At 44.4% G+C, this 13851-nt stretch overlaps 1 protein-coding gene across 1 annotated transcript; it reads right to left on the minus strand.

Annotated features, from left to right (window-relative positions):
- Positions 1 to 972: 972 nt before the first annotated feature.
- On the minus strand, positions 973 to 13166 carry LOC128482661 (egl nine homolog 1-like). The gene is made up of 5 exons (XM_053458494.1): positions 11998 to 13166; positions 6527 to 6646; positions 4421 to 4557; positions 3044 to 3114; positions 973 to 1420 (listed from the first exon to the last, which is right to left on the minus strand). Exons 1-5 carry the CDS (start codon positions 12796 to 12798, stop codon positions 1356 to 1358), a joined length of 1194 nt encoding a protein of 397 aa, XP_053314469.1. The 5' UTR covers positions 12799 to 13166; the 3' UTR covers positions 973 to 1355.
- Between the last annotated feature and the right edge of the window lie 685 nt (positions 13167 to 13851).

Consider the following 13851-nt stretch of genomic DNA (forward strand, 5'->3'; position numbering starts at 1 on the left):
GGTGTGCCTTTTTTGGGGAATTTTAACATCTGGTCATGTCTTATTTGAAACAGTTTTGAACCTGGCCAATTTGATTTACCCCATCAAATCATACATTTTTGAAAACTAGACACTGGGTTAAGGTTTTTGGTGTCCCTGAATGCCAGGAACATCATTTAAGCCAACTTCTGTTCAACATGCGGCCGGTGCCAAATTTAATATTTCTCACTTTGATGCTTCGTAGAGAGATGAGACGGGGCCCCTGCTGCATATTTCGATGTTGCTCAATGCCTCAACATCGAAGCGTTACAGCAACATAGTTTGGAAGAGGTAAAATAGTTTCGATCGCTTTCTACACGTGTTTAAAACGCATGACTTGACAGGCTCGTCAATTTCATGAAACTGCCAAAATAAATAAAAATAACAGGTGTATGATGCATTTCCAGAATCATGGCAGCTACCTAAATCATTTGTGGGGGTGCACTAAATGAGTTAATGGACAATCACAGTTGAATAAAGAAATAGCAAACAAACGGCTCTTCTCCTTTAGCGCAAACATGGTTACAAAAATCCTGGTCCTGAATACATGTGATAGCTGAAAAGTCCTTTTAAATTGGTGCTCCCCTTGAAAATGCATGTGGGGTTACTGCAGCATCCCAGATACATGCATTCGCCCTTCCCCTTTTTTGTGTGCATGAACAGAAAGTACTCCAATTCATTTGGCATCGGAGCACTTGCCTCCCATCGATTGACCGTATCGATTTTATTTTTATAGTAGTGTTTGGCATTTTGATGTATTTTCTGCATATAGCTATAGTTATTCATTATTATAACATTAAAATTCAAGAGCTGAGCTTAATGTTAAGGCATCAGAAAAAATATACATATATAGTACAGAACATTTGGCGCAGTCTGTAAAACTTTAGGAATGCTGACCACACTTTTATATACAGCAAGATACCCTTGTGTATAACACAAGTAAAGTCAACCATGCATGTTTAAGCATTACTTTATCCCCAAAAAATGCATTCAATGACAAACTGCGCTTTAAAAATATCCATAATTTATTATGGTTTCTATAGAAAGGACAGTTGGAGGATGACAAATTAAGCAGCAAAACATAAAAAATAGACAGCAATGCATTAGTTCTTTGCAGTTTGTTTGTATGAGCAGAGAATAAAACCTGCTCTGTTAGGTCAGCGTTTTGTATTTCAATGTAAAATTACATAAGCAAGTAGTTCTTTACAAATTTCATTTTCCTGGTTTCCCAAAGTTCAATTCATTTGATGATCTGTGGCACTTCAACCAAGTTACAAATTACAGGAAATCCAGCCACCATAGGTGCTGATGTATAATATTCTGCGCATGGCAAGTCCTCAGATGGCTTCTTTAGTAATGGAGTCACGAGGTTTGTTGAGATCAACCCTCACCCCCTTTTCACCTACAAAGAAATAGGTAGCATTAGTGGAAAACTTGGACTACTGTCAAACAAATAGTGATGGGAAACTTGGTAATGAATGCATTAAAAATGGGGAAATTTGCATCAGTCATTGTTATATAGGTGTATGGTAACAAGTATTATGTGCTATTAAAACAGGCATTTACAAATTAGTATCTTACATTTTCAAAAATTGTATGTGAACCTCAATAAAAAACCTGAATTAAAAAGTTTATATTCTTGTAAAGTCATACTCAGAGGTCTCATTATCCTTGTCATGATTAACTCATGATGTAGTGGATGCATGCAAGGGTAATCCAGCAGAGGTGGTTAGTTCCTTTGTGTTAGCATTCAATGAGTTAATCTGCTTTAAATCATTCCTATCTTAAGTGGAGGGGTTTTCCATCACCTTTACCCCACCATAACTTATTGGCACATCAAAGATGGGAACCAATTCTTGGGGAAGGTGTCATAATTGGTCATGTAGTCAGAGGGGCGTTTTCTTGCAAATAAAGCCTATTGATTTTAAGAACTGTTTGCGGTTTTATTTTTCTTTTGTATGTCTTGTGTTTTTTTGTAATTGTGGCACTGTGTAGCATTTGTATTTTTGTTATTAAAATATTCATAATCCAAATATGTCTTTGGGCTCTAGTATCGATATCCAGTCTTGGGGGCAGAGGTAAAACGCATCGTGCGGATGTTCACCGGCTGTGGCGATGCGCATAAACAACCTCCGCTGCCGGCACGTCTGCACGATGCGCTTAGACAATCTCCCGTGCCGGCATCCCCCCCCCCGTGGGAAGTGCCGGCAGGGGAGGCTGTCTGAGCGTATCAGAGAGTAGGATACGGGTCCCCTGCACCGCTGCGGGGGATCTGTATCCTAACCCTGCTGCCTGCCCGGGACTGCATGTCAACTGCCCGGAACTGCAGGCGCTAGACCCCGAATATAAGCCGTACCCCCCACTTTAAAGACTTAAAGTGGGGGAAAAAAAGTGCGGCCTATATTTGGGCCAATATGGTATATAGCGATAGATATTTTAATTCAGGTATCTCACGAATCCGGTATCAAAATCGTGAGTGGTGGCAGACTACCTGGGGGGATACAGGCAGGATTTGGGGGTTAATTTGGCATAACTTATGCCTTATTAAGGGGTGAAATTAGTTGCTATTAACACCCCTTCATGCCCTCCACACAGTCACAGCTTGGCAAGTAGTCCTGTCCGTGACAGTCCTTGTAACATAAAAGTGAGTGTTTGCGGGTGATCAACTAAACTATGTATTATGAATGACCAACTCCAGCTACCTATTTTTCCAAGAAGAACTAAGCTGACCCTGCATAGCACACGGTTAAATCAATGAAATGTATTAAGTCCACTGATTAAGTAATCATCATTCTGGTCCAACTCCGTCACTTAAGTGATATGTGAAAGGGTTGGTCCTGCATAATGTAAAGCAAGGTTTATGAGTTGAACTCTGCTCTACGGAAAGTAACCTGTTATGTATTCTTTGGCTTACAACACATTGTAAGCATTTATAAAAACTTCTCCTGAACATGTATATGAAACATTATATGAAACATATATAAAAGAAACGGAACCTAAATGGTACATTTAAAAAAATATATACCTGTTGTAAGGTATTTTTCTTTTGCTCTTGCCCTTTCATCTGCATCAAAATACCACACCGTTATTGCGTACCTAAAGAGAAAAAAAATGTTTTAATTCTGATTAATTATATAGTGGGCAATGACATGGCTATGTTGTGACATTTCAGAGAACTGTAACCAGCATAGCAGATCTTAACACTACATAAAAGTTTAGATTAAAACAATATGTATTTTATGTATGTCACAATATGCCACATGGTAAACTAAACACTGCTCTTTGAAGACTCTACCTGTAACAGCTTAGCATATACACGAGGATAAAGGAGTATTCAAGTAGATAGAAGCCGCTCTCCCGCATTTGTCAACCTCCAAATCACTAAATACTCACCACCGCAAAGGCTAGCTCAACGAGAGCTCTAGTGCCACCTCCTGGCTTCTGTCTAGCGCTTTTGGATACAGTATATACCATAAGTTAAAATAATTAGTATCTTATTTATGGTCACTGCAATTTTTGTCTATGCATTGCCAAAAATGTACAGTGTTATGTGCTGCGTGGGATAGTGCTCAGAGACAAACCAGCACGAGTTAAAGAGGACTCTGCTTGTAAATTACTTGACAAACCTGGAATGCAGGGATCTATACAGAACAATAACAGTGCCCCCAATCAGGTCTTCCTTGCTTCTAAATTAAATTTATAAAGTGCATGCTACAAAGTGATTTTAAGGCAGCTATGCGAGTACCAGTAGTTAGTGGATTATTTATGACATGTCATCATATGCATTTGCCCCTTTCCTCACTACTCTGCTGTGCAGAAGATATATCTGGCTGAACACATTTCCACGCACATGCCAATCAGCTACACCGCTGGATCGGGAAACACTACAGGTTGGGGCAGTGATGCCTTTATCTTTGGGCTGCCCTTGTCCCAAGTACAATAAAAAGCTTTGCGTGCCTGTAAGAAATGGATTGCTGGGATATGAGGCCATATTCTAGTGCGCCTTTTAATAATGTCTATGGAGTTATGCCTCCATAGTGTAAATAGGTTGATGGGGAGGGGAAATCAAAGATCACCCTTATAACTGGCCAATAGTGCAGCGGGACATTGCGGGGCTTGACCAGTGGGACTGCCACCGCCTAAACAGGCCCCTCTAGGCCAGGAGATGTCAGAGGGTCTTTGTAGACACTTGATTTCAAAGGAGGTGCTTTCCTGCCACTGACTGCTGCAGAGTCAGGAAAGTTATTTTTCGGTTTTGTAAAGTACTTTAATATGAATTTTTCTATAGCTGGGGCGTCAGGGACATCAAACTGAATAACATGAATAAAACTAGTAGATATGCTCATGTTTGTCCAAGAAGGTTAACTTCTCATTACCAAACCAAATAATTTCCCCAATTTACCTTGTAGCAAAGGCTGGCTGAACTTCATGAGGATTGCGCCGGTCTGACCAGAAAAACAACAGTCTATCAAATTTTGGCTCAATATCCGCAAACTGGGCTTTACCTTCGGGAAAGATTCTAAGCACACCTCCATTAACCTGCAAAGTCAAACGGTATATATTAATACGGTATACAAAATTCACTTTATATAGTTGGGCTTTCGTTATATTGCAAGTTGGCGCCAGTTTTGATAGAAATGTTGATTCAAATGTATCCTATGCACACCGATATCTCAGCTCAAACCTTCACTTAATGGCAAATCACTATCACGCTTTGAAAGATTTTTATTCTTTATTGTGATAAATTGGGAAAAAATGTCTCCTAGTTCAAACAAACCGGAAGAATACAAAATATAGTCTGTCAGAGACACTGAACTGTCCTTTTAGGGTCTTGATGGGCTCCGGCTGGTTCTGGCTTATGAGGTGGAACCTGCGCCATGTTTATACGCAAGTTTTATTCTAGATGTTATAATGCGTTTTATTTACTGCGGCTGTTAAATCCCAAATAAACAACCACACTTTGTTTTCTATCCAAATGTTGTGTCTATTTAGTTTTCTTATTCATAACGTTTGTGTGCTGCACAAGTATGAGTCACGTTTGGAACGATAAGACTAGAGCTGAAACAACGAATCGATAAAATCGATAATAATCGATAACGGAAATCATCGATAACGATTTCCGTTATCGATTAATCGAGTGATCAATTCGTTGTTGCTAGGCTCCTTTTACTTACCTCCGCCAGCGTTCCCCGCTTCTGCTCCACGCTCTGCAGTCTCCGCCTTCTTCAAGCTACGTGACGACGGATGTGACGCGCGTCTACTTGGAAGTAGTTGGAAGTGGAACAAGTTCGTAGCGGAGGTAAGTACTCTTTGTCTATTGTCTGTGCGAATGTTTATGTGCGAGACTGGGTGCGCGGCAGAGTGTGTGTGTGTGTGTGTGTGTGTGTGTGTGTGTGTGTGTGTGTGTGTGTGTGTGTGTGCGTGCGCGTGCGCGTGTGTGCGTGTGGCAGAGTGTGTGTGTGGGTGCGCGGCAGAGTGAGTGGGGGGGTGCGCTGCACAGTGAGTGGGGGGGTGCGCTGCACAGTGGGGGGGGGGTGCGCTGCACAGTGGGGGGTCCGCGGCACAGGGGGTGGGGGGTCCGCGGCACAGGGGGTGGGGGGTCCGCGGCACAGGGGGTGGGGGGGCAGGGGATGCAGGGCAGGATGTGAGTGCAGGGCAGAGTGGGGCCAGGAGACTGGATGCAGGTCAGAGTGGGGGTGGGAGGGCAGGGTGGCAGACTGGGTGCAGAGCAGAGTGGGGGTTGGGATGCAGGGCAGGGTGTGAGACTGGGTGCAGAGTAGAGTGGGGGTGGGGGGGCAGGGCAGGGTGTGAGACTGGGTGCAGGGCAGGCTGTGAGACTGGGTGCAGGGCAGGCTGTGAGACTGGGTGCAGGGCAGGGCAGGGTGTGAGACTGGGTGCAGGGCAGGGTGTGAGACTGGGTGCAGGGCAGAGTGGGGATGCAGGGCAGGCTGTGAGACTGGGTGCAGGGCAGGCTGTGAGACTGGGTGCAGGGCAGGCTGTGAGACTGGGTGCAGGGCAGGGCAGGGTGTGAGACTGGGTGCAGGGCAGGGTGTGAGACTGGGTGCAGGGCAGGGTGTGAGACTGGGTGCAGGGCAGAGTGGGGATGCAGGGCAGGCTGTGAGACTGGGTGCAGGGCAGGCTGTGAGACTGGGTGCAGGGCAGAGTGGGGGTGGGGATGCAGGGCAGAGTGAGGGTGGGGGCACAGTGCAAAGGGGTGGGGGCACAATGCAAAATTCTTTTAAATAAACGAAAAATTTGCATATTGTTTTTTTTATCCGATTAATCGATTAATCGAAAAAATAATCGGCCGATTAATCGATTATTAAAATAATCGTTAGTTGCAGCCCTAGATAAGACCAATTTGATTAAAGTAAGATCAGATCATAACCAAGGCCGTTGTTATAGTTTTCAGTTCTATAATACACGTGCATGATATGAAATAAATGTCAGCCCAACTTTTCACAGGTATACAGTAAAATCAAATAGGATAAAGTTATATCTGTGTTACCTTCGCATCCCAGTCTTTATTAAGATAGTATATGCAAGTGACACATCTTCCATCTCCATTGGGGTTATCAACATGTCTCACATATCCCGTTCCTTTTCCTGGGTAACACGCTACCATCGCCTGGAAGCAAAATGAAAGAATTACAAACAGAATAACTACTCTGAGAAGAAAATAAGTGTACATTTTTATGTTGAGACCTCCAAAAAATAATTTTATTACGTTAAATTGTTCAACATGTAGGAAAGAGAGACAGAAAGCCCAGTTTGTTTTGGGTACCTTATGTTTCAGTTTTCAATTTTATCTATTCCAATTCTAACATAGCTCCAAAATCTGTTAACTGCCTTAAAAAAAAGTATGTAACAATTTAAATTAGATGCTTTGCAAACACACCTTAATTTTGGTAAAAGGTTACTTAACAGAACTGCCTTGAGCATATAGAGTCACGGGTCAATAAATGGTTGCCAACTCCTTGCCCATGTATTTAAGTAAGCAGAAAGGATGACTTGTTTATTGTAATTATCTATGCAAAGGATAATCCTGTTACACCAAAATGGAAAATCACAGGCAAAAAAAAAAAAAAAAGTTTACCCACGAGGGCCCGACCAAATAATAGATTAATTTTACTAGAAAACAATAGTGGTCCATTATTTCAGAAATCTCATACTGGGAATGATTAATGCGACGTTTCTTAAGGTAGACAACGGAGCATGGATTTGGCAAGAGTTGCACAGCCATTGTGCAGGCCAACAAGTAAAAGTTTTAATATGAATTCCTTCATGGCAAAGGTACAGTTAGGCCTCAGCAGCTATTTTTCTCAATAGCCTTTGTTACTCAAATGGCTCTTCAAGTTTTTGTTTTATTTGGCCCAAATGAATGTTAGAAAATACACATTTCCATAACCTTTTGCACCTTTGGTGCTTTTGAGGGCTGCGTACCATTATTCTGACCGAGGGTCAAGTCCGTTAGTCCATTTTTTTTTTTTATTCAGGAAATGCATATTTATTGTTTTTTATTGGATTTATTATATACTAATTGAGATGCGAGGCTGTGACATTAGCAGGGATTCACCATTTTTTTCTGACAGCATACTGCCTCATTTTTTACTTTATTGCATAGGTTACCATGGTAGCAAGCGGACATATAAAGCTGTCTGCTCTATGGACCTTTCTGCAGCGGAAATATTTTCTTTTACAGACTTACCACTAGACCTGTGCGTTTTCGTTGTTCAGCCAGAATATCGAACATACGAACATGGTGGCGGCAAAACATAGACGAAGACACACAACACACTAATCTCCCTGGTCCCTTCCCCATCTAGCCTACCTTATCTATGCAGCATCGCAGAGGTTAACGGAAGCGGAAATCCGTAGGTTCGCCATCAGGGGTTTAAGGGCCGTGCAAACGACTATTGGTCCCCTGCAGGGGCCTCATCTGGCATCAACCAGTTGGTTGATGCCAGAGGAGGCCCTGGCGGTGAACCTACGGAAAACCTACGGATTTCCTGTCAGTTAAAGGGCTGTGCAAGCGACTCTATGGGGCGACTAATAGGCTTGGTTGATGACAGAGGAGGCCCCTGCAGGCGACCAATAGAGTTGCTCGTACGGACATTTAAAGTCCTGGCACCGAAGCTGCTGTGTAGTCCGTCCCGCGTTAACCCTGTATTAACCGCTTATACAAAAAAAGAAAAAAAATGAACACGAAGAATGTACACGAATATTAGCCCGAACCGAACACAGGAACGGGCAAATATTCGTGGAATACGAAGATCTTTTCCCCCATGAAGACAAACACGAAGAGAAGGAGACAATTGGTTCTCCCCACTGTGCATTTAAGTATAAATGCGAGACTTTCCTCTAACGCTCTCACATGTATGGTTAAACACACACAAGACTTCTGCAATAAAAAGGGTAAGATGGCTGTCAATCTGCAGCCTTCCCCACACTACTAGAAAAATGAAATGATTTTTTGTGATTGATGTTAGCGATCATGAATAGGTAAGGGATCCTAAAGTGCCACAATGTATATATTATGCTTCCTGAGTCCACTTATCAAGTGCCTACAACATGTTTGGTAAAGAAAGCGTTAAATGCTGCTGAGAGCACGACTCCTGTTATACCGTATTGGCCCGAATATAGGCCGCACTTTTTTCCCCCACTTTAAGTCTTTAAAGTGGGGGTGCGGCCTATATTCGGGGTCTAGCACCCGACGCCCGGGACATGCAGTCCCGGGCGCCGGGCAGGCAGCAGGGTTAGGATACAGATCCCCCGCAGCGGTGCAGGGGACCTGTATCCTACTGTCTGATACGCTCAGACAGCCTCCCCTGCCAGCACTTCCCACAGCACTTCCGCTGAGTGCCGGCACCGGGAGTTGTATACACGATGTGCATAGATGTCCCCCTCCGGCCCCGGAAGAAACCCGGGAGTCTGTTCTGGTAAGTCGGGGGGGGGGGGGACAGAGTGGCAGCATATGTTGGGGGGGAGGACAGAGTGGCAGCATGTCTCGGGGGGGGAGGACAGAGTGGCAGCATGTCTCGGGGGGGGAGGACAGTGGCAGCATATCTTAGGGGGGAGAGGACAGAGTGGCAGCATATCTCGGGGGGGGGGACAGAGTGGCAGCATGTTTTTTTGGTGCTTTCTTTAAAAAAAGCACCAAACTTTTAGGGTGCGGCCTTTATACGGGGGCGGCCTATATCCGAGCCAATACGGCATTTTGTTCTACTTTACTGAAAGCGTAGAAGATACCTGGAAAAGTCTGTCACTGGAAGCAGCAGAGGCAAACACAGCAAAGGAACTCAGGAAAGTTAAAGGACAAGCCATCCTAAAATAAAGCGCATTCCTTCCAGTGCTACTTTTGCCAATCATGTGTCAGTGTACGTGTGTGTATACAATATAAATTTATATATATATATATATATATATATATATATATATATATATATATATATATATATATATATATATAGTATCAGATTTCTAATTATGAAAACCAACATTAATGAGGAATTCTTAAATCGTAGCTCTGGATCACATATACATTCACTTTGGCAAATGTGAATGAAACATATTGAATAAACGGCGACTTGGAGCAATAACATACTGGACGTCAGGTACAGCCTGTAGACCGTCAGATTGAGTTATACAGTGGCAGATTAATGCTGTCACATGTCATCGTCATGTACAAGTTTGATGCTGTGCAAAGCATATGACAGGGATGAAAAGGCAACACATTTGTAAAGCTGCACAATTGCCTAAGCTCTGAATGCCACTGCAGGGCACGGGATAACATAAAAAATGTGCTGATCCCCTTAGAGCTCAATGTTAACAAAAGCGTTCCAATCGCACCCATACCCATCCATACTCCCAGAAGCAGAAGATATATATACATACACATACGTGTGATTAAAGAGGAAATAGAAAGCATTAAGTATGGCAAACAGCATATACTATTTATGAGCATTTAGCAAAAGCATTAAGCCATTTATCATTTACTTTAATGTTTCGTGAGAGTACTCACCTACCCATTACCCTCTTCAAATGGCATCCACTGCGCCATATGCATGGCACGGTGTAGAGGGTGTATAACGTAGCACCCTCTCACCTTTTCTTCTAGAAGGCATCAATCTAATTAAAGGAGGCGATCAAGTACACATTATCAAACCTTAGTTTGCCATTGCAACTGTTGAAGTACCAGCAGTATACAGAACTAAAGGAAAAGTTGCAACCTTTATCATAGGTACTTTGCACCGATCAACATTGGCTGAAATGAGATTGCAGATATAGGGACTTGGGAGAAGTTTATTTCAACAAACATCCTCCACTCGAACATGGCCATTGTCTTTTTCCTGGTCAAACCCTTCAGTGTTCCGCAGATGAAACCGATACATATTGTAAGCTTGTTGAGCCATATAAATCAATATTTACAGTCTTGCTGAAGGTTGACATGATTGGCTCGAACCAGTTTCCACTACCTTCTCGGTTTCAACGTCATTATGTTTGACAAAAGGTTGAGGGTTCCAAGGTTGAACCTATAAATGCTGTCCTCCCGTATAACATGCAGGCAGAAAGAACAAGCAGGCCATTGTGTCTTCAGAAAACTCAGATAATGCACTTTTTATAACAGTATTCCTGTAATGAACCTGTGGCCTAACACGGAAGATAGCCTGACGTCGATTAGTTTAAGATGAACGTTAACTACACAGACATGGGGGGCTGTGTTACAGAATATAGTTGAAGACCTAGTAGCAGTAAAAAGGAAGGGGATAACGACAACAGCGTTGTCAGCTCAGTTCTTACAAACACAGATTGCGAGACGAAGAGGGCCAAAGTGTGACAGGCAGGAAAAGGAGTAGTGGATAAAAGCAGTGCACTCTGGGGGAATAGGACTTGAAGACCAAGCTACAATGTGACAAAATGTCAAACAAAAGTCATTGTTATGGTTCATAGTTGGCTTTACAAGAAACATGATGGGTGCATGAACATCTATATCCAGTCCTTAATGCTTTCTTCTGCCTCTGCTCGACTTTCAGATGTGTCTGCTGCATTCTATATGTTAAACAGTTGGTTTTACTCACCTTCCACTTTAACACAAGTACTCACCTATTCGCGATCCTCTGGAACACCTCTCCTTGTCTCCTGAAGCTGAGAAGCCTGAAGCGATTTTGACGCACAGAAGGTATCATGCAAAGTCATTGAGTAACTATTGGAGGCCATACATTTTTTTGTATCATAGGGCTTATTCACTAAAAGAAGAGTTGTGTTTAACTTCTTGTCTTCACTGCACATTATAGAGGACCAACTACAGTGAACTTATTTTGTAGGAAGAGCATGGCTGGCACTGTATGATGTATAGATAAATCAAGTTTTGCTAACCATTTAATGATGCCTTACGCAGGGCTAGCTAAGCCCTTCTTGTTGGAGAAGCTTGTCCACATTGGCCATCATGGTAACTAGAGGAGTAGGATAGTTCCAGCAAATTCTTCTGACAACACTCCCTTTAGTGAATAAACCCAGGGTGTTTTTACTGCAGCCGTACATACAAAGCATAGCACCAGTCCTTGAAAAGCATCATGGACACAAATGATGAGGAAGTCCCTCAGGCACTAGGTGTTTATAAGGTCCATGGGTTACTGCGATGTGTACCAAGAGGCAACCAGCTGTAAATAGCATACTAATCATGGCCTATGAACCAGGTTATTCTAATATATAGGTAACATATATGACTGACAAGCATATGTTCAAGGAACAGATCTTGACATCTGCCAAAGCAACACATCTGGGGCGTCAACATACAGAGCACCTGGTACCCGCAAACTGTCAATGGGCTGAAGACATAGGATTCGCCAGCATAAAGCATTACACTATGTCCTTATTTTACATGCATAATCACACACTTATATATATATATATATACATACACACACACACACACACACACACACACACACACACACACCTGTATATATACGCTCTTACCTTCGTCCTGCCGTTGATCCTGAAGCTGTCCAGCTTGCCATTGCAGTGCCGGATGAGATCGTCCATGCTGCTCATGAGCTCCCTTATCGCGCTGCAGCCGGCCTCCTTCCCCTCCACCCAGGTGATCTGATCGCCGCGGATGTCCCGGGTCGAGTCGCTCTTCTGGTTGACGAGCTGCCCGTCTGTAAAGCGGCCGGTCTTGTGCAGGGCTTTCACCTCGGACACGATCCTCTCCCCCAGCTCCTGGCCCAGGAAGTCGTCCAGCACACAGATGCCATGCTTGCTCATGCACGGAGCGATGTACTCCTGCGCCAGCTTCTGCAGCAGCGGCTTCGTCTGGCCATTCGGCCGCCCGACTCCCTCTCTCCTCCTCGCCGTGCTGCTCCCCCCTGCCTCCCCGGAGGTCTGGGTGTAATCCTCTTCCTTGATGGCCCTCAGCGTGGCCCCTCCGACCACCAGCTCCCTCTGCCCGCCACCCCCCGCACTTTTAGCCTCCGCGGCGTCTGGGGCATCTTGTGCCGGGGTTGAGGGCGCAGGAGGAGGCTGCTGCGGCGGTTCCTTTTTGGGGTCTTTTTGCAGGGAAGTGCCGGTGTTTGCCCCCGGGGTAGTTGCCGGGCTCCCCTTGCAGACCAGTTTATGCTTCTTCCAGTCCTGCCGCTGATGCTCTTTGCTGCAGTAGAAGGAGCTCCGGCAGCGGCCGCACAGCAGCAGGTTCTCCATCTTCCCGCACAACTCGCAGTACTGCCGGTCACGGTCACACGGACAGCCGCCTTTACAACCCTCGCTAGTCCCACCGGCCATGATGACCACTCTATGCCACCAACTCTAGATGACAAGCCTGCTGGCAAGCAAAATAACGCAAATCAGTTTGTCCTTTGTGCCCACAATGTGCCAAACTCAGGCGGGCACAGACATTACCCTACACAACGCCCCATTATCGGTAACATCTGACTCGTAATGTTCGGGCTGTCACACCTACAATCCAAGCTAGGAGATGGGCTCCGGCCATTTCCACTTGTAATTAGGCATCGCAAAATGAAATCAAGGGCAGATCAAAGACTAGGGTGCAAGACCAGCGCACGGGTTCTGGAGAATAACTAAGTCAGAGGCCAAACTGCATGCACACACTCAGGGAGTGACGGCCTGGCCTCTTTCTGGGTGCATTTCCTGTTGAGTGGCCGGGAAGTATCATGTGACACGTCTGCCCTGCAGGGGTTTATGGGAGATGTAGTGCTGCACGCCGCGTTACCAACCAAGTAGGCAGCGCTATCTAGGCTGGATTCTAGACTTTTACCCTATTCCCATATAAATGGTTCCAAGGGACAAGCCAACCAATAATGCAAATGATAGCTGAGTGCCCCCTTTACATTTTCGTGTGGCCCTGGGGGGATTCTGCAGAATCTACCATTCAGCTCCAACTCCAAAGGCCAGACACATTGAGAAATGCGCCAGCTGCTGCCCTGAAACATTTGCACAATTTGAAATATGGCAAATAAAAGTTTTATCCGATAACAGGGGTGAGGGGGTCTAACAAAAGCCCTGTGCGCAGGGGCCAAACCGGCTCCTGATGATTCTTCCCATAGCTACTCGGTGGCGTGAAAATGGGACCGCCGAGGGGGTAGGTAGTTTCAGGTTGAAGAATGCCTATTAAGATACCTACAAGGACATTTAAAATGCAGAATTTGTCGGTAAGGCTACGTGGGACACTGGAGTCCGAGAAATGCAATGAAAAGAAAAACATTTATTTTATGGTCAGGAATTTTTTTTTTGTGTTGTCCAGGTGGCCACACTTGCCAGTGGCAATGAACTACACCATATGCAGTGAGTTGCTGGTCTGGGCTAAGGTGGAAAATT

This window comes from Spea bombifrons, chromosome 3 (genome assembly GCF_027358695.1).
Source record: "Spea bombifrons isolate aSpeBom1 chromosome 3, aSpeBom1.2.pri, whole genome shotgun sequence".
Classification (NCBI taxonomy): domain Eukaryota; kingdom Metazoa; phylum Chordata; class Amphibia; order Anura; family Pelobatidae; genus Spea; species Spea bombifrons.

Coding starts and splice junctions, on each gene's coding strand:
- LOC128482661 (XM_053458494.1), bottom strand. CDS start 12,798: ATGGCCGGTGGGACTAGCGAGGGTTGTAAAGGCGGCTGTCCGTGTGAC. Junction 6,647..11,997: donor GGATCAACGGCAGGACGAAG/GTAAGAGCGTAT, acceptor TTTTGCTTCCAG/GCGATGGTAGCGTGTTACCC. Junction 3,115..4,420: donor CAGCCAGCCTTTGCTACAAG/GTAAATTGGGGA, acceptor TTTTCTCTTTAG/GTACGCAATAACGGTGTGGT.